General features: G+C 44.1%; 1 protein-coding gene across 3 annotated transcripts in view; it reads right to left on the minus strand.

Moving 5' to 3' along the window:
• Positions 1-1478: 1478 nt before the first annotated feature.
• The window catches only part of KHDRBS3 (KH RNA binding domain containing, signal transduction associated 3), a 152542-nt gene continuing 138196 nt past the window's right edge, over positions 1479-15824 (minus strand). For 2 of the 3 annotated variants that reach the window (XM_068983885.1, XM_068983886.1), the window contains 2 exons: positions 4948-5006; positions 2637-3145 (listed from right to left, as the gene is read on the minus strand). In XM_068983885.1, coding sequence (XP_068839986.1) covers positions 3054-3145; positions 4948-5006 — 151 coding nt within the window. In that variant the 3' untranslated portion in view covers positions 2637-3053. Of the gene's footprint in view, positions 1602-2636; positions 3146-4947; positions 5007-15824 lie in introns of those variants that run through there. The other variant, XR_011145723.1, reaches the window with a different exon arrangement.

The raw sequence follows: 15824 nt of genomic DNA on the forward strand, positions 1-15824 counted from the left end.
TCCTTGAGTGTAAGGTCCACGTCCTACAGACCGCAGGGCCCCTGGTGCCTCAGGAGTGTGTACAGGAGAACTCAGTAAATGAACCCCGAGCCGGGAGGCCCCGGGGATGACTTGGGAAGGATGCGGTGTGCACGGAGGGGACAGGGCAGGACCAGGCTGCTGTCTACAAGTCTTGGCTGTTGAGACAGGGAGGAATGAGGCTCAGTAGAGGATTTGCTGAGTAAGGGAAGCCCTCGAAAGCCAAGCAGAACCGTCCAAGAGCATCCTGGTGGCTCCTGACCTTTCTGCATCACAACCCCCTTTTACAGTCCAGTGGAGCTATGGTTCTTTAAGAAAATGAAAATAAACATAATATTGAACAATTTCTGAGAACGAGCTCTGAAGACTATCTACTGATTTACCTTCCAGGAATCTGTCCATAATTTCTGATTAAAGAAGCCTACACTTACTATTCAAGATGCCAATTCCTAAAAACAACAATAACAAAAACTTACTAAAGAAAATAGTGAAAAAATTTCAATACAACATCATACACTGAAAAAATGTGTTATTCACATCCGCTTTCTGTACAAGAAAAGAGGCACCAAACAAAAGACAACCCCAAACACTTATTTTGATTTATGAGAGTGAAGAGAACTATTTTCTTCCTAAGAGTAATTGGCTAATTTTGGTGATTAAGGAGAAAAAAAGTGCTCATATTTCCCATGTATATGAAACATCTATTCGACTTCAATAATGAAACTCTACGTTATGGTATCACAGGCCAGCCTTCAAAACACTCTGAACACCGCCTTGCTTAATGCTCAGAACAACTGCCAGAGACGAGGAATGTTCCCATCGTACTGGCAGCTGAAGCCAGACCACGTCACCCGGCGCGGGCAGGAGATTCTCTGGGATGCCAGGGCCCATGCAGCATCCCTGACGGTTTAGGGAAAAACAAGAGGAACTGAAAAGTGAGACCAGATTAATGGTCTCAGAGTAATGATATCTTTCTTTCATGATCCCTGTTGTTTGAATTTTATGAAACAATTTTATAGAATACTTTTCAATATTTATCTTTTTAAAAGCAGAATTTTGTTTTGCAAAACTCAAAGTAGAAAATGACACACATGCAAAAATTGTACTTTCACAAGCCTACGGTAATTATTGTCCAAAATTTCCAGCACATCTATGTCATATTATGAATATATACAGAGAGAATATATAGAGCCTTTAAAAAAAGTTGGTGGGGGGGGGATCATCACAGTGTCAATAGGTTTGGGAAACTGCTTTTTTTCCACTTGAAACTTTGAAAAATTTTTTTATGCTACTGATCAGCCTGTTACATTTTTACTGAGGAGGTAACGGAGTTACTTACACACTGTGGGGGCCCAGCCTCCCAGCTCCGCGGCCTGTGCAGACCTGACTGGGTCTGACTGGTTTACATTCCGGACGTTAATTTGCCACTGCCGCTATGTCACTAGTCGGTAGTGCGAAGCGCGTGGAAGAGCATGAGGCCGTCTTCATCCTCCAAGCACATCAAAGAACTGGAACAAGGACACTCACCTGTGTCCGCTGGACCGACGCCGCCTTCCTTTCACTTTCCAAGGTGGCTGACATTCCTAACAAAAGAAAAGACCTTTTTACTCAAATAGAAGGAAGTCCCTCAAGAAATAAAAATTAAACATTTTACACAATCTACAGTTTTAAAAACAACTTAGGCCAAATGATTAAAGAAAAACTTTATTAAATATTTGTCAGTTTTAAGAAGTGCCCTCAATTACTAACCAAATAATGTATTACAAACAACTAGTTATGAGGTTTTACATTTGTTTAACAGGGTATAATTGGCCCCAATTAAACTGACTAAACTAAGGCTTTTTAGATTACTAAAACAAATTAAACTTTTTAAAATGAGAATTTAGGTGATCTTAAAACCTTTCTAAAATGGATAATGAAACTTGCTAAGTTGTAACCTCTCTGGTTTTATTAGTTATATTAAGATAAATTAAGTGAGATTAAAATCTTATTTGATTTATTTACCTTTGAAAATGAAGACCGTTTAAGGGTTACACATCCTCAGCCTTGTCGAGTGCGACCTCAATTAGTCAAGTCAGAAAGTCTTTAAAAGCTTTGTGCTTATTGCTTCCAGCATGGAGCGAGGTGTTCATTAAGGTACCAAAATTCTCATAAAAAATCCAAAGTTGCACTAGTGAAAAAACGCTCAACAAGATGAAAACTGATCACATCTTTTTCAGAAAATCAGTAGTTATTTTAAAACCAGTTTTTAAACAAGATTAGGTTTTGCGTAGTTTTAACGTGCCATTCAAGCAGCTGGACACCATTTGGACTCTTTAAACAGCATTTAAGTCTACGGTGAATATATAATGGTACATTTAGTTTTATACCATGTTTTAAATAAACTGTACAATGTTTAGTGTGACCCTTTTTTGACAAGCATTGTTAAATGAATCTTTTCCCTGTTTACGACTATTTATGAAGGCCTTTTTAAATAAGAGAGACATGAAATTGTTAGCTCACACACACAAAATTTCTTTCAAAAGTTTATTTAGTATCAAGCAAGAGGAGACTTTGCTTAACACTACAGAACATTTCAAGACTTGAGTTACAAAAGAATACCACATTATTTGCACTTGTAATTGGCTTCCCTTTTTACGCATGTTGGCAAGAGAAAAAAAAAAATAGCATATGGCCGAAAGATAAAATAACTAAATTTCTATGGAAACCTTTAAAATGAAAGGTGAGGCTTATGTTAAAAGGATGGATTAACATATTTAGTAAACCTATCTTTTTTGTTTAACACTAGTTAATCAAAGTTATTTTTTTTTTCCTTTTGATGACCTATTTTTCATATACAGACTGGAAATAACAAAATTTTACATGTCTTTTTTTTTTTTCTGCCCAGGTTGATGTTTCAACAAAGTAGTTTTAAATTCCATCCATTCAGATTTTAAGCATTTTATTTAAAAAGGGATTGTTCATAGAAAAAAATTACTTTGAACAGTATACAGGACTGGTGGAGACTGGCTATGTCACAACAGCAGACAGCACAATCAGTATCTGCCGTATGGCTGGTCCCTGTAGACGCCCTTCGCGGTCCTCGCCGAGGGGGCCTTGTGTCTCGAGTTAGTCCACTCCTCTTGCCCTAAAGCCAGTCAGATGAATCACAGTTAGATCAACACCAGAGAGCTCATGGCTTCATTTTTCAGAATCTAACTTAGCCCGGAACCCATGGTAGATGTCATACTGAAGATATAAATCCCCAAGGTACTAAAAAATCTGAGAGAATTCACTTTTAAAGAATTACAAACACAATCGAAGATGTTCATCTCACTAGCAAAACCTACCAGCCTGGGAAGGCATGATCCTTGTATCTTAAATGACAGCCAAGTTTGCAAGAACTTCCTTTTGGTCACTCATTTAATAAAAGCTCACATACTCCAGCAGCAAATTGAGCTGCCTCTTGCTAAACATGAAGACATCTATGCATGGTAAAAGGGTCACTTGGGATTTCTTCTTCAAAGACAAAGAAAACACAGATAAAAATCTGTGAAGGCAAAAGGAGAAAAAAACTGGAGTGCAAAATGGCAATGGGCAGTTTGGGAAATGTGGCTTTGTTCTTCATGGGTCCTTCATATAAAGAAGGAAGGAAAGCTGTACTGGGTAGAGATTTATGTTTCCAAAATACTTCCTGGATAGGAAATAATCTGATGACATAATGTCAAATTGCACTCATCCTCATACTAAATCCACATGGAATGATGGATTTCCAACAGAGGACCCTGGTTCACCCCAGCTCAGGGCTGTCGGTGAGTCACTTGAAGGTCTTTGACAACAAACAGTTAACATCTATGCCGCAGCACACAGTGATTTAAAAGCCATGTGTCCACAGAGACCAATTTTACAAAGCTGTGAAGAAAACAGCTTAAAATGACCTCTTCTTTGATACAAACATGCAATCAACGTCATTCCCTTAAGCTAACTTGCATCAATTTAAGTAGACAGCTTTCAACAAACCAAGGTATGTCTCTTAAGTGTTTGTTACGAATAACGACACAAAAAATCCAAGGTGCGGTCATCAAGGCTTGGGGCAGGTGATATAACAAAATGCACTTCAAAAGGAACACTGGAAAATGGTTTTTCAGTTATGTTCAGAGAAATGTCATAACATCCATTAACGAGAATCCTGATTCACTTGCACTGGGCATGAGGCATTCATCAGAGCTTTGCAACTGATTGAAGCCTCGTGTTCTCTGATCTCTGCGCCCAGCAGCAAAGGAGGTTCTCAGTATCATTAAGTTGCTGCAGCCAATTCTTTTAATTAAAACTGTCGTCCTTCTGCATATTGAGACTCTGGACGTGGATTCCCCAGCACCTCGGGCAGCTCCCACTGGACTCAGTGGGGTTTCACTGTCTCCCTGTAAGCCTGAGACAGCCATCCATCTCCTCCCTGGCCCAGCGCTTCTGTAACCTTTAACGAATGACTCCCACTGTAATGTTTTTAGAGGAACTGAGACTGGGAATAAATTAAAATATAAAGATAGGGGTGGTGGAATCACCACTACAGCAATTGAGAGCTGTAGTCTCAACTGCTTCATTTTTCTTTACTGTCAAGAAGCAAAGACACTTCAGAGAGACTCATTCTATCAAGTGTCTGCAGTTTGGCAAACTATTCAAGTAAGTGAGAAAATCAGCACATTGCAATCAACCCAAACAGAAAATCTAAGTTCAGAATCTGAATGCCTGCAATTTTCTGCAAGTCTTTAGTCCCCTTTAAATATTAAGTTTAAGCGTTAGAGAGCTTCTGAAAATAGCTGGATAAGCACAGAAGAACTGAGAGGCAGCTGTGGTCTAAAATTCTGTCTGTATGAATCTCCCCAGAGTTAAGTGCTTTAAGGTGTTTCTATGACCTTTCTATTTATGGTTCCACTCCAGCCATTTACTCACCATAGGAATCATAAGTTTCTTCACTGAGTCCATGTCCATAATCATAGTAATCAGCACCACTGCATGAAACAAAACACACAAGCAGAGAAAGACAAAAACACAGTTAGGACAAACTGACTTGGCTGTGAGTTTAAATCATATTTGATGAAGTAACTAAAACTTAAAGATAACTACTGAAAGCCGGGCTGAAAGCTGAACAGTGTTCCCACAGAAAAGAGCAATCTTATTAGGATTGTCATCGGCCCCTCCTGTGGTCCCTGACTTGAATTCACAACAAATGTATCTGACACTGAACCACCACAATCAGCCTGTCCACATGGAGAGCGCTGAGAGCGCCTGAGGAGTACACAGTCTCTTCTGGGAGGAATTGTGGTCTGAGAGGGCACGCATATGCAGTGGACCCAGGCTGGGATCCTGCAAGGGATTGGGGTGGGGTTTGGGGGGATGTGTGTGCAGGAGGAAGGGCAGCCACGGCTTCTTTCCTACTGACACCAAGTTCACAGAAGGCACAGCCCTACAGACCAGACACCTTGATGCTGTGCGAGCCCCAAGCACTGGGCTTTACAGTAAAGCAACACGGTTATGGGGCGACATGTTTAACCTCCCCAGCACCACCCCATTACCATCAGGCGTGGCCGCTCACCAGGGGCTAGGTGTGGTGGGTGGGAAAGGCCCCTGGGTCCAGTCACCCGCCCTGGCCAAGCCTGTGGGAACGGAGGCACATACACAGCTGTCCTGTACTCTGACGTGTGACATTCCTGAGACCCTGGGAGGGAGTGATCTGTCACCATGGGCCTTTTGTAGATGATGCAAAACAGGCCACTCACACATACGACATGTGTGAACCAGGCGTAACCTTTACAGGAACGACTCTGGGGAAATCCGGATGACGGGACTACGGCTCACACAATCAGTTTCTCACGCTACTCTGGGTGCCTGAGGAATGGCTTCCACCCACTCTCCCTGGCTTCCCCTTTCCCAGTCCTCTTAATTTTGTAAGGAAACAATCACCCTGAATTTGTTATCTTGGATTGTCCTGGAATAAACATTCTCATTATCCCAACTTGATGCAATCAAGCAAAGAAGTTCTAATCAGAATGGAAAACGACCCAGTTGAGCTGCTTAGCGCCCAAGGAAGCAGAGTGAATAATAAAGCCCATGCTGGGGGCGTGCCCTGTGCTAGCCCTGAGACCCCCAAGCAGTCGTTGCCTCCGCTGGAGGTGGCAGAGCTGTCATGCCCATTTTACAGGTAAGGATGCTGTACAGCGGAACAGCTGGGGCACCAGCCTAACATCACACAGACAGCAGACAGGGGACACATCCAGTTAAGTCCACACCTGGTTCTCCTCCTACGTTTCATTTCACAAGCCCAGGTGAACCTCACCGGAGACTAACCATCAGCTCCGCGGACGACAGCACAGGACGGCGAGCCCTGTGAGAGGGGATGGGAATGGGAGCTACGGGCTTGTCTCATGCCTGTAGGGACAGGTCTTCACCTCTGCCCTCCTCTGCCAGAATGGTTCCTCTTGTCCTTTGCTCCCAAGCACCTCTTACCCAGTCATTAGCCCAAATGCCACTTGTAGAAGCTGCAACTCAAAAAGGTTACGCTGCCTGTCCAAGGCCACACTACTTGCAAATAGAAGAACAGATGCAAGACTAAGGGCGCCTTTCCTCCACAATCCGAGCCCTCTGTCCCCGGGCACGTGTCCCAAGGGACCGCATGCTGTCTCAGGGGTCTGCAGGAAACCCACTGCCAGTGGGTCACGGTGAGCTGTAACCGCCTCAGTTCTCTCTGCTCTCCAATGCCTCCTCTCCCTTTCTGGAGTCCTAGTTTTCCATTCTGGTATATGTATGTTTATGGCAAGAAGAGAAGAGGGACTAGCTGAGTGAGGAATACAGGGACATTCATATTCAAGAAGGAAAAAATCTAGCAAAAACAAGCAACAACAAAAAAATATCGTCTCCCTACCGCTTAAAGTTCAACAGTTTTAAATATGAGAACTGCTATTAAAGAAGAATACTTTCCTCATGTTGTAGATAGACATTCAGAAGGGATACTTTTGATAAAATGTCACTGTCAAACACGGGTCAAGACATCTGAGTCTAAACCTGGGCCTCCCAGCCGGACAGTCTTGGGGCAGTTGTCCACCTACCTGCTGAGTCCGAGTGCCCCTCTGCCTGCCAAATCCCACCACACTAGATGCCCCCAGACCCTGGGAAACCTTAACATTCTCAGTGCCTCACGAATAGCATCTGGACACAGCAGTCAACATAATTTCTCATTTTGTTGAAAATAAATTGGCTACTGTTTCTTAGAAACTCAGCACTAAATTAAAGAAGACTGAGTGAACTTCAGTCTTCTTTCCAAATGTCAGAAGTTACAATATAATGGCTCCTTAGACAAAGTTGTAACGTTCTTTAATATCTCACCTTTGCCACACAGAAAACAACGAGAGTGACATCTTCATAAAACTGAATAGAATTCCCTTTACTGAGACAGGTCCACTGTTTAACTTGGAACCATCAGTGACAGGTACTGAGACCAAAAAACAGGACAAAAACAATTGCCTTCTGACTAAACAAAGTCCCCTTGATTAAATGAACTGAGCATTAATGAGCATCGGGGTGGACTGGAAATCCACCTGGAAGTGCTCTCACACAGATCAGCATAAAAAAAAACAAAAAACAAAAAACAAAAAACAAAAAACAGGGTGAAGAATGTTTCCCAATGAATGGGAGGATAAAAGGAAACATAATTTGGTCGGGCGATGGTTTGGTGATAAGACAATCTTAGTTTTGACAACTGGAAACTTTAAACTGACATATTTTATCATTTCACTCAGTTTCTTATTATTTATTTCAAGACTGTCATCAAGCCAAGAAGCTGGGAGCAGCTGAGCCCCATTCTCGTACCTGTCAGTTCCATCTGAATTGCTTTTGCGGCATTTCATTTCGTGCACCTCCAATGTCTATTAACCCAAGACGTGTCCTATTTCCCAAGGATAAACTAAAAACCCAACGTAAGGCAAAGGGGGAAGATTCTAAAAATTTCTTCATTTATGAATACAACTTACAGTATTAATAATAAGCAAGAAAACACGGTAGGTTGACTATGCCTTTTCTCCATCAGAAGGGGTCAATAGAAGCCCCTCCCTCAGGCAGTCTAGAGCAAGCTCCTCTCCCAGCACCAAGGCCGTGTATCCCAGGCCTCCTCTGTCCTCCACGTCCTACCCTGCATCAGGGGTAGAAGGAAGTCCAAAGGCTCAGCGTAATTCCTGACTTTCCTGGAGGTTCTCGATCCATCAACCAGAGTCGAGAAACAGGCCCAGCACTGGGAGGAAACACAGGGGTCACGGAGCAAACGGTAGCACTGGGACCAAGCCCATGCGCCCCCAGGCCACGGACAGGCGTGCAAAAGGAGGACAAAAGCGAGCTCCCAGGTTGCCCTGTCTCCACGAACGGGACTGAGAAGGAACTCCTGACATCAATGTGTCTGGTGGCTACCTCGTCAAGCCTCTAAACAAATTTTGACCAAAAAGTCGCTGGGACTCATCTCATCAAGCCCTTGGCTGGTCATGTGCAGCTCAGGGAACTCTAGATCACTAGTTATTCTTTATCTCCAGCACTTGTAAAGCTCTGCCCGTCCCCATCTGTCCCCATCTCCATCCCAGTTCTATCTGTGCCCTCCAGAAGTCATGGCTCATCACGTATCCTCCACCTCCTCTTTAGACACTCCCTTACCTTCTTCCTCAATGAAACTCCATTCTCCTCTAATGACACTTCTCCCTCAGTAGCCCTCTGCTCTCCTTTATCCCCCATGGCCCATGTGCCCCTGGGACAACAGGAAGGTGAGTATTCTCTTCACCAACTGCCCCCGCCATTGCCACCCGTAGCCCATTACACTCCACTCCTCTGCACACCCAGCTTTCAATCTCTCAATGGCATCGCTGTCCTACGTCTTGGTGTTTTCTGTACACAGGCAGATAATCCTTCACACACGTTGGTCTGCTGACTCCCTGAACCACTCTTGTCCACTGATCTTGCCTCTACTCTCCTTTGGCCATCCGTTCCCAGGTCACATCTTAGTTGCTATCATATCAGTAACCCCCTCTACCCCACCCTGCGTCAGTTTCATGTACCCCATCCCCTGACCATGGCTTCCCCTCTCCAGTTTCACTCCCGTCCTCTAGTAACATGCCGACCCTCCTCTGCAGCACGCTGCAATCGTCCCTCCACTGTTGCTCCATTTCCATCCCTGGGCAAGGGAGCCAGTCAACTTTAACCTGCTGGGCTTGGTGGTCAGTTCGCAGGGCTGCTGTGAGACAGGGCAGGAGCTGCGACACAGCCAGTCACACAGAGTGGACACCCCCTGGCGGGATGCAGCCTGGGTCCCACGGAGGCACGCTCTGGTCCAATGAAACAGGAGGGCAGTACAGCGGGAGCAGAGGGACCCAGGAAGGCAGAGGGGCGTCATGCAGACCACGGAGCAGCTTGGTTTCTTGTTTTTATCCTGAGTAAGATGGCTCCAGGGAGAAACGTCCCCACAATGAAGTTTGCCGTCACCTGAGATGGGGAAGATGGGGGCAGATGGAGCTCTGGGCGGGGAGCCATCAGGCGTTTGGCCTGGGACAGGCTAGGTTGCATAGGCCTCTCGGACCTCCTAGAGCAGTTGGAAAGAGAAATCAAGAGGCTTGGGGAGTGGTTTGAGCAGGAGACATAAATCTGTAGTCCTCGTCGTGTGAAAGGTACTCAAAGCCCAGAGACGCCACGGGATCCCTCCGGGGACACATGCAAGCGGAGAGAGAGCTTGAACTGTGGAGTAAAGCTGCACTTGGCTCTGAGCCTACTTTTCCATTAGGGAGTAGCGTGATCTCCAACAGGAAGCGTCACCTTTCTGAGGGGCAGCTTCTACAAGTGTCTGAAACACAAGAGGTGCTCACCAGGAGCACTGGCAGGAAGGAATGAACGTTGTATGCCGCTCAGGGTGAGGGCCCCAGCGATGTGCTCTGACAGGGCGGCAGCAGGGCCACGACGCAGTGAGCTCACACACAGAGCCCCTCTCACTGGCTGGACACCTCCTCTAAACCAAATAAAGAGCGGCGATCAGCCTTAACCGTATGTAACGAAGTTTGCCAAGCCTCATTTCAGATGTAACAATTACTTTGTCAAACAAAAAGATTTTAAACGTTAATGTAGGTCTGTCAGAGAATCAGAGACACAAGGTTTGCCACTTACAGCGATCCTCCACCTCTAGTGTGAAAAACTTCTCAATCTAACCTCACTGTAAAGTGTAGGAACTTACTCGTACTTGACCGATCAAATGCAAGAAGTCAGTCTTGAGAAGTTACATGGTCCATCCTCTGGGCTTCAGGCTAAATTGTCTTAATCATCTCAGAGAATGATTCCCTCTCCACTTTCAAAGACTTCCAGAAATATAGTCTGACTTGGACTGTGAAGAAGGCTGAGCACCGAAGAATTGATGCTTTTGAACTGTGGTGTTGGAGAAGACTCTTGAGGTTCCCTTGGACTGCAAGGAGATCCAACCAGTCCATTCTGAAGGAGATCAACCCTGGGATTTCTTTGGAAGGAATGATGCTAAAGCTGAAGCTCCAGTACTTTCGCCACCTCATGTGAAGAGTTGACTCACTGGAAAAGACTCTGATGCTGGGAGGGATTTGGGGCAGGAGAAGAAGGGGATGACTGAGGATGAGATGGCTGGATGGCATCACCGACTCGATGGACGTGAGTCTGAGTGAACTCCAGGAGATGGTGATGGACAGGGAGGCCTGGCATGCTGCGATTTATGGGGTCACAAAGAGTCGGACACGACTGAGCAACTGAACTGAACTGAACTGAACTTGTCACAGTAACACCCTCGAACAGGCCTGACAGAAAGTTCCATGCTAACCTTCATCTCTCATGAGACTCTCAGAATCTTTTCTCTCTGGCTCTGCTTCCCACAGAGCTCGAGAGCACCTCCTCCTGTGACAGACCACTGAGGAAGGCAGATCACACAGGGCAGGAAGGAAGGAAGCACACACCTCAGGGGTTACTGGTAAACCTAACTTTAAGGACCTACGTCAACTACCATGGCTTCCCAGGTGGCAGAGCGGCAAGGAACCCACCCGCCAACACAGGAGATGCAAAAGACATGCTTTTGATCCCTGGGTTGGGAAGATCCCCTGGAGGAGGAAATGACAACCCACTCCAGTGTTCTTGCTGGAGAATTCCATGGACAGAGGAGCCTGGCAGAGCTACAGTCCATGGGGTCGCAAAGTCAGACACTACTGAGTGACTGAGTGCATGCACGTATGCATATGTGCGCGCACACACACACACACACACGTCAACTACTAGGATCGGGTACAGGCTACTGGGCAGAGACATGCAAAGAAGATCTAGCACTAATGATAGATACTATCAAACAGCATCTATCACACATTCTCAAACACTGATTAGGAGCCATGCATTCTGCACAAATTTTCTCTCATATTTAAAACAGACTCTCAATCTGGCATTATCTCTATTTTAAAAATTTAGGTTAGAAACAACATTTTCCCACCATGTAAGAGAAAGACTCTCACTTGCTACACTCTCTCTTGAGAAAGGTGCTCTTGGTAGGAATTTCTGAAGCTCAGATGTCACCTGTTCCCAGTATTTGTTCCACAGGTATTTCTGGAACACCTATCATGTGCTGGGCACCAGGATACAACAGCGAACAGGTTCCAGACTTTGTGATAAAACACATCTGGTCTAGTGTGCAAGGCGGACAACTGTAAATAGGCCGGCAGAGGACTGTGATTCCTAGAAGTCCAGAGTTCTGATGGGACTCAGGGTGGGGCACCTGGACCAGGTTTGGGGTACCTGGGAGTGCCTCCTGGAAGGAGGAAGGTCTAAACTGACACCTACAAGAAGAGCCAGACAGAAAGGAGAACAACAACATATAGTTTGCCCTGGTGACAGGACAGTGGTGACTCAGACACAGAGCGCCTTCTCTAGAGCCGTGTGGCCACAATGGGGGCGGGGGGTCAGGATGCAAGTCTAGTTCCCCTGGCTCCCAGGGCCTCTCTCCACTCTAATCTGATGACCAGTCACCACACTCGCAGCACAGTGGAAGTATGTTTGGGCACTTTTTCAAAAGACAAGGCAATTCAGGGAGCCAGAAGGAGATGATGACCTAAGACGCCCACGGTCGGAGGAAGCAGCTGGAGAACTTCTTGCCTGGGTGCTGGAATCCATCTCCTGCTTACATGGTGTGTACACCAAGAAACAGTCACTCAACTGGACGCTTCAGACAGGTGTGAATTTACGCCCTTCGCTACAGGTACATAATATTTCAGAAAAAGGAAAACAAAACAAAACAAAACTAACACTCATGTTAAAAGGGAAGAGCCAGAGGGCAGCTGCTGCCTATTTGGCGTGCACTCTCCCCGTCCTTCTTAGCAGAAGACGCCTTGTGAGACAGGGTGAGGTGCTAGCGGTAGCGTACCCAGCCATTACCCTCCATCTCTCAGCACTTCTACCGGGAGGGCACCGAAGAGACAGGAGTGAGCTTCCGGGAGTGAAGCTTCCGGGGACCTCCTAAGAGCAGGCGGACCCGCCCAGGGGGCAGGGCCTTCCTCCTCTTCTTTCTCCCTGCCTGAAGCCCAGCCTGGCAGCTGGACAATGCCCGCCGCTGTGAGAGTAAGCTGAGCCTAAGGGCACAGGGCAAGCGGGCAGAATGGGGCAAACAAAGGAGCGGCCTGGCTGCTCAGACTCCACGGAGTGGTCCCAAGGGTCGGAAGCTGCTAACATCCATTCTTACGTGAGAGAATAAACCTGATTCGGTGGAATGTGGGGTTAATTCAGCGCTTATCCCCGTCCTACAACACGGTGCAAGCATCGTGAAATGAGGGACGCCCATGTGTCTGTCTTTCTCTGCTGCAAGGACATCCGCTCACGCTTGTTTCAGCAGCACTGTCAGTGCTCTCCTCCATCTGCAGCAGTCTACACTACTCCTATCAAAAGTTTCTTAAAAGACTGCAGATGGCTCCACGTAATCTTTTAGAAATGATGGATTTTGATTATATTCCAAGAAGAACAAAAGAGTAAAAAGAAAAGAGTCTTGTTCATGAGCGTCTCTTCAGCTCACTGTGCCTCTCCTCCTCCCACACACTCGAGGCACACACGCATGGAGGCCTCAGGACACTCAGGGAGTGAGCTTCACAGAGACACGCACTGATGCTGGCGCTACGTGTGTACGCCAGGCTAAACCTGCCTTACACACTCACAGTCACTTTTCAGCAGGCTTCCTGTCTTATCATCATCATTTTGGAAGACAGAACAGAATTAACAGCTAAGAATGGGGCTGTGCAGTCACACACATTATCAGAATCTAGGCTCCAGCGTTTGCTCTGTGTGTAAGCTTGTGTGTATGTGCACTCAGTTGTGTCCGAGTCTTTGCGATCCCCTGGACTGTAGACCACCAGGCTTCTCTGTCCATGAGATTTCCCAGGCAAGAATATTGGATTGGGTTGTCATTTCTTCCTCAAGGGGATCTTTCTGACCCAGGGATCGAACCCACATCTCCTACCATTACAGGCAGATTCTTTACCACTGAGCCACCAAGGTGTAAGCTTGGGCAATATTAACTCAATTTTATCTATAAAATAGTTTTTAAAATAAATCTTTCATAAGATTGTTGTGAGGTTCAAAGAAGATAGTGTGTTACACACATAAACTTAGCTCTTATTCAAGGACAGCTGTTATGAGTACTATTGAGGTAGAGGTTCCTTCTGAATGAGCAATATTTTTCCTAGAGTCTTATTGATGTTATACAAGCTATTTCTGCTTATTTGCTAGAGTGAGGAATGTACCTTTCGTGACAACAAATCCACCAAAAATACCAATAACAACTAATAGTTTCCATCTATTTGAACAGTTCTCTGCAATTTCCTAACTTTAAGGAAGATAAGTGCTATTGGGTTCTTCATTACTTTCTGTAAAGCAATATTTTATTAATAGTTGTCAAAACAGAGGTCTTGACCATTTTGGTTAAAATTATCCTTAAGACACCTTATACATCACTGGTAGGAATTAATGTACAAGTACTTTGAAAAACACTTTGGCAGTTTCTTAAAAAGTTAAACATATAATTAATATTTGACCCAGCAACTCTACTCGGAAATGTCTAAAGGAAGCTAAAACACAAATCCGCACAAAGACCTGCACATAAATGTTCAAAGCAGCATTATTCATAATGCCAAGAAGTAAAAACAGACCCAGTGTCTATCACCTAGTTAATGCATAGACAAACACGGTAGAATCATAAATGGAAAACCATTCAGTAGTAAAAAGGAAAGAAATACTGATAAAAGCTATAATGTGGATGAACCTCAAAAACATAATGCTGACTTTAGAATACCTGATGTAAAAGTTCATATATTTTGATTATATTTATGTCCTTTTACTTTAGTTGTTCTCAATCTTTTCTCTTTGTTTTTTAGCAACTTGTCTACATTACACCTTGGTGTGTTTATATTCATATTTATCCTGCTGAGTGTTCCTCTGCACTTTGTAGATCTGTGTGATGGTATTTTTTTTGTTAATTTTAGAAATGTTTGTCATTATTTCTTCAAGTGCTTCTACCTCACACTTTCTCGCGTCTCATTCTGCAAATCTGATACCATGAGATTGTTTTACATCATCCTGCAGATCTCATACCCAATGTTCCTTCTACTCTTCATCTTTCTCTTTTTATGTTTGAATACTTTTTTATAATTTGTCTTCAAGTTCTCTTACTATTTCCTCTATGGTATACAATCTGTTAATAAGCCCACTGAAATAATTATTCATCCCTGACACTGTAATTTTTCAATTCTAGCATTTCCATTTGGCTCTTTTTAAGAGTTTTCATTGGCTACATTCCTATCCTATCTGTTCATACATACTGTCCACCTTTCACACAATATCCTTCAGCATATTGAACATATCAATTTTAAGACACTGTCTGACAACCGTAATGTCTGGGCTCTCTGTTTCTCTTGACTGTTTTGTCTCTTAACTCTGGGTTGTATTTTCTTATTGTATAATTTTTATTCATAATTGAATCCTGGATGTTTAGGGAAAAAAACAGAGTGAGATAAGTAAGATTTACATTTATAGAGGACATTTCTCTACTTCTGTTGGTTGCTGTATTGATTTTCTACCAAAGTTGTTACAGGTCATGATATAAGGGTGCACAGACCACAGTCTTCTCCTATAACTTCATAATTTTAAGTTTGCAAGCTCCTTTAATCATACTGGGATTAATTTTAAATAGGAAAAAGTTCTTACAACACATTCTTGAAAAGCAGAACATTTTGTTCCAAACTTCAAAGATATCTTATTCCAAAGGGAAATCTCAAGTTTTCTGTTAGGAGAACTTGAAATTTAAATATGAATGAAAGAAAACTGTAACTTTAAGGATTTCAGAATACATAAGACACACTCCCTCTTATTTGAGGATTTTTGCACAGATCACTGTGTTCCCATAGATACATCCTTAGGCAAACTTTTACCTCCTTCAAGTCTTAAATCATCTCCTCAAAGAAGCTAAACATGAAGGCCACTAGCTAAACATGACCACCACTAGAACTTAAACTCTATTGGGCACATTCCTTATCCCTTTTTGTTCCCTGGTATTTATCAAGCACCTGGGATAGTTGCTGGCACAGAGTAGGTACTCATTAGTTGTTTGCTGAATGAATGAATGAAAGACACACCAATAATTTATTTCTTTAGGAAATAAATATTTACTTAGCAAGTATCTGCAAGGCACTCTGAAAAGCACTGAACATATCTTATTCACATAGTGCTTACTAGACAAGAAAAACAGTTTTCAACCTTGGCTGCTCATA

This window comes from Capricornis sumatraensis, chromosome 11, assembly GCF_032405125.1.
Source record: "Capricornis sumatraensis isolate serow.1 chromosome 11, serow.2, whole genome shotgun sequence".
Lineage (NCBI taxonomy): Eukaryota > Metazoa > Chordata > Mammalia > Artiodactyla > Bovidae > Capricornis > Capricornis sumatraensis.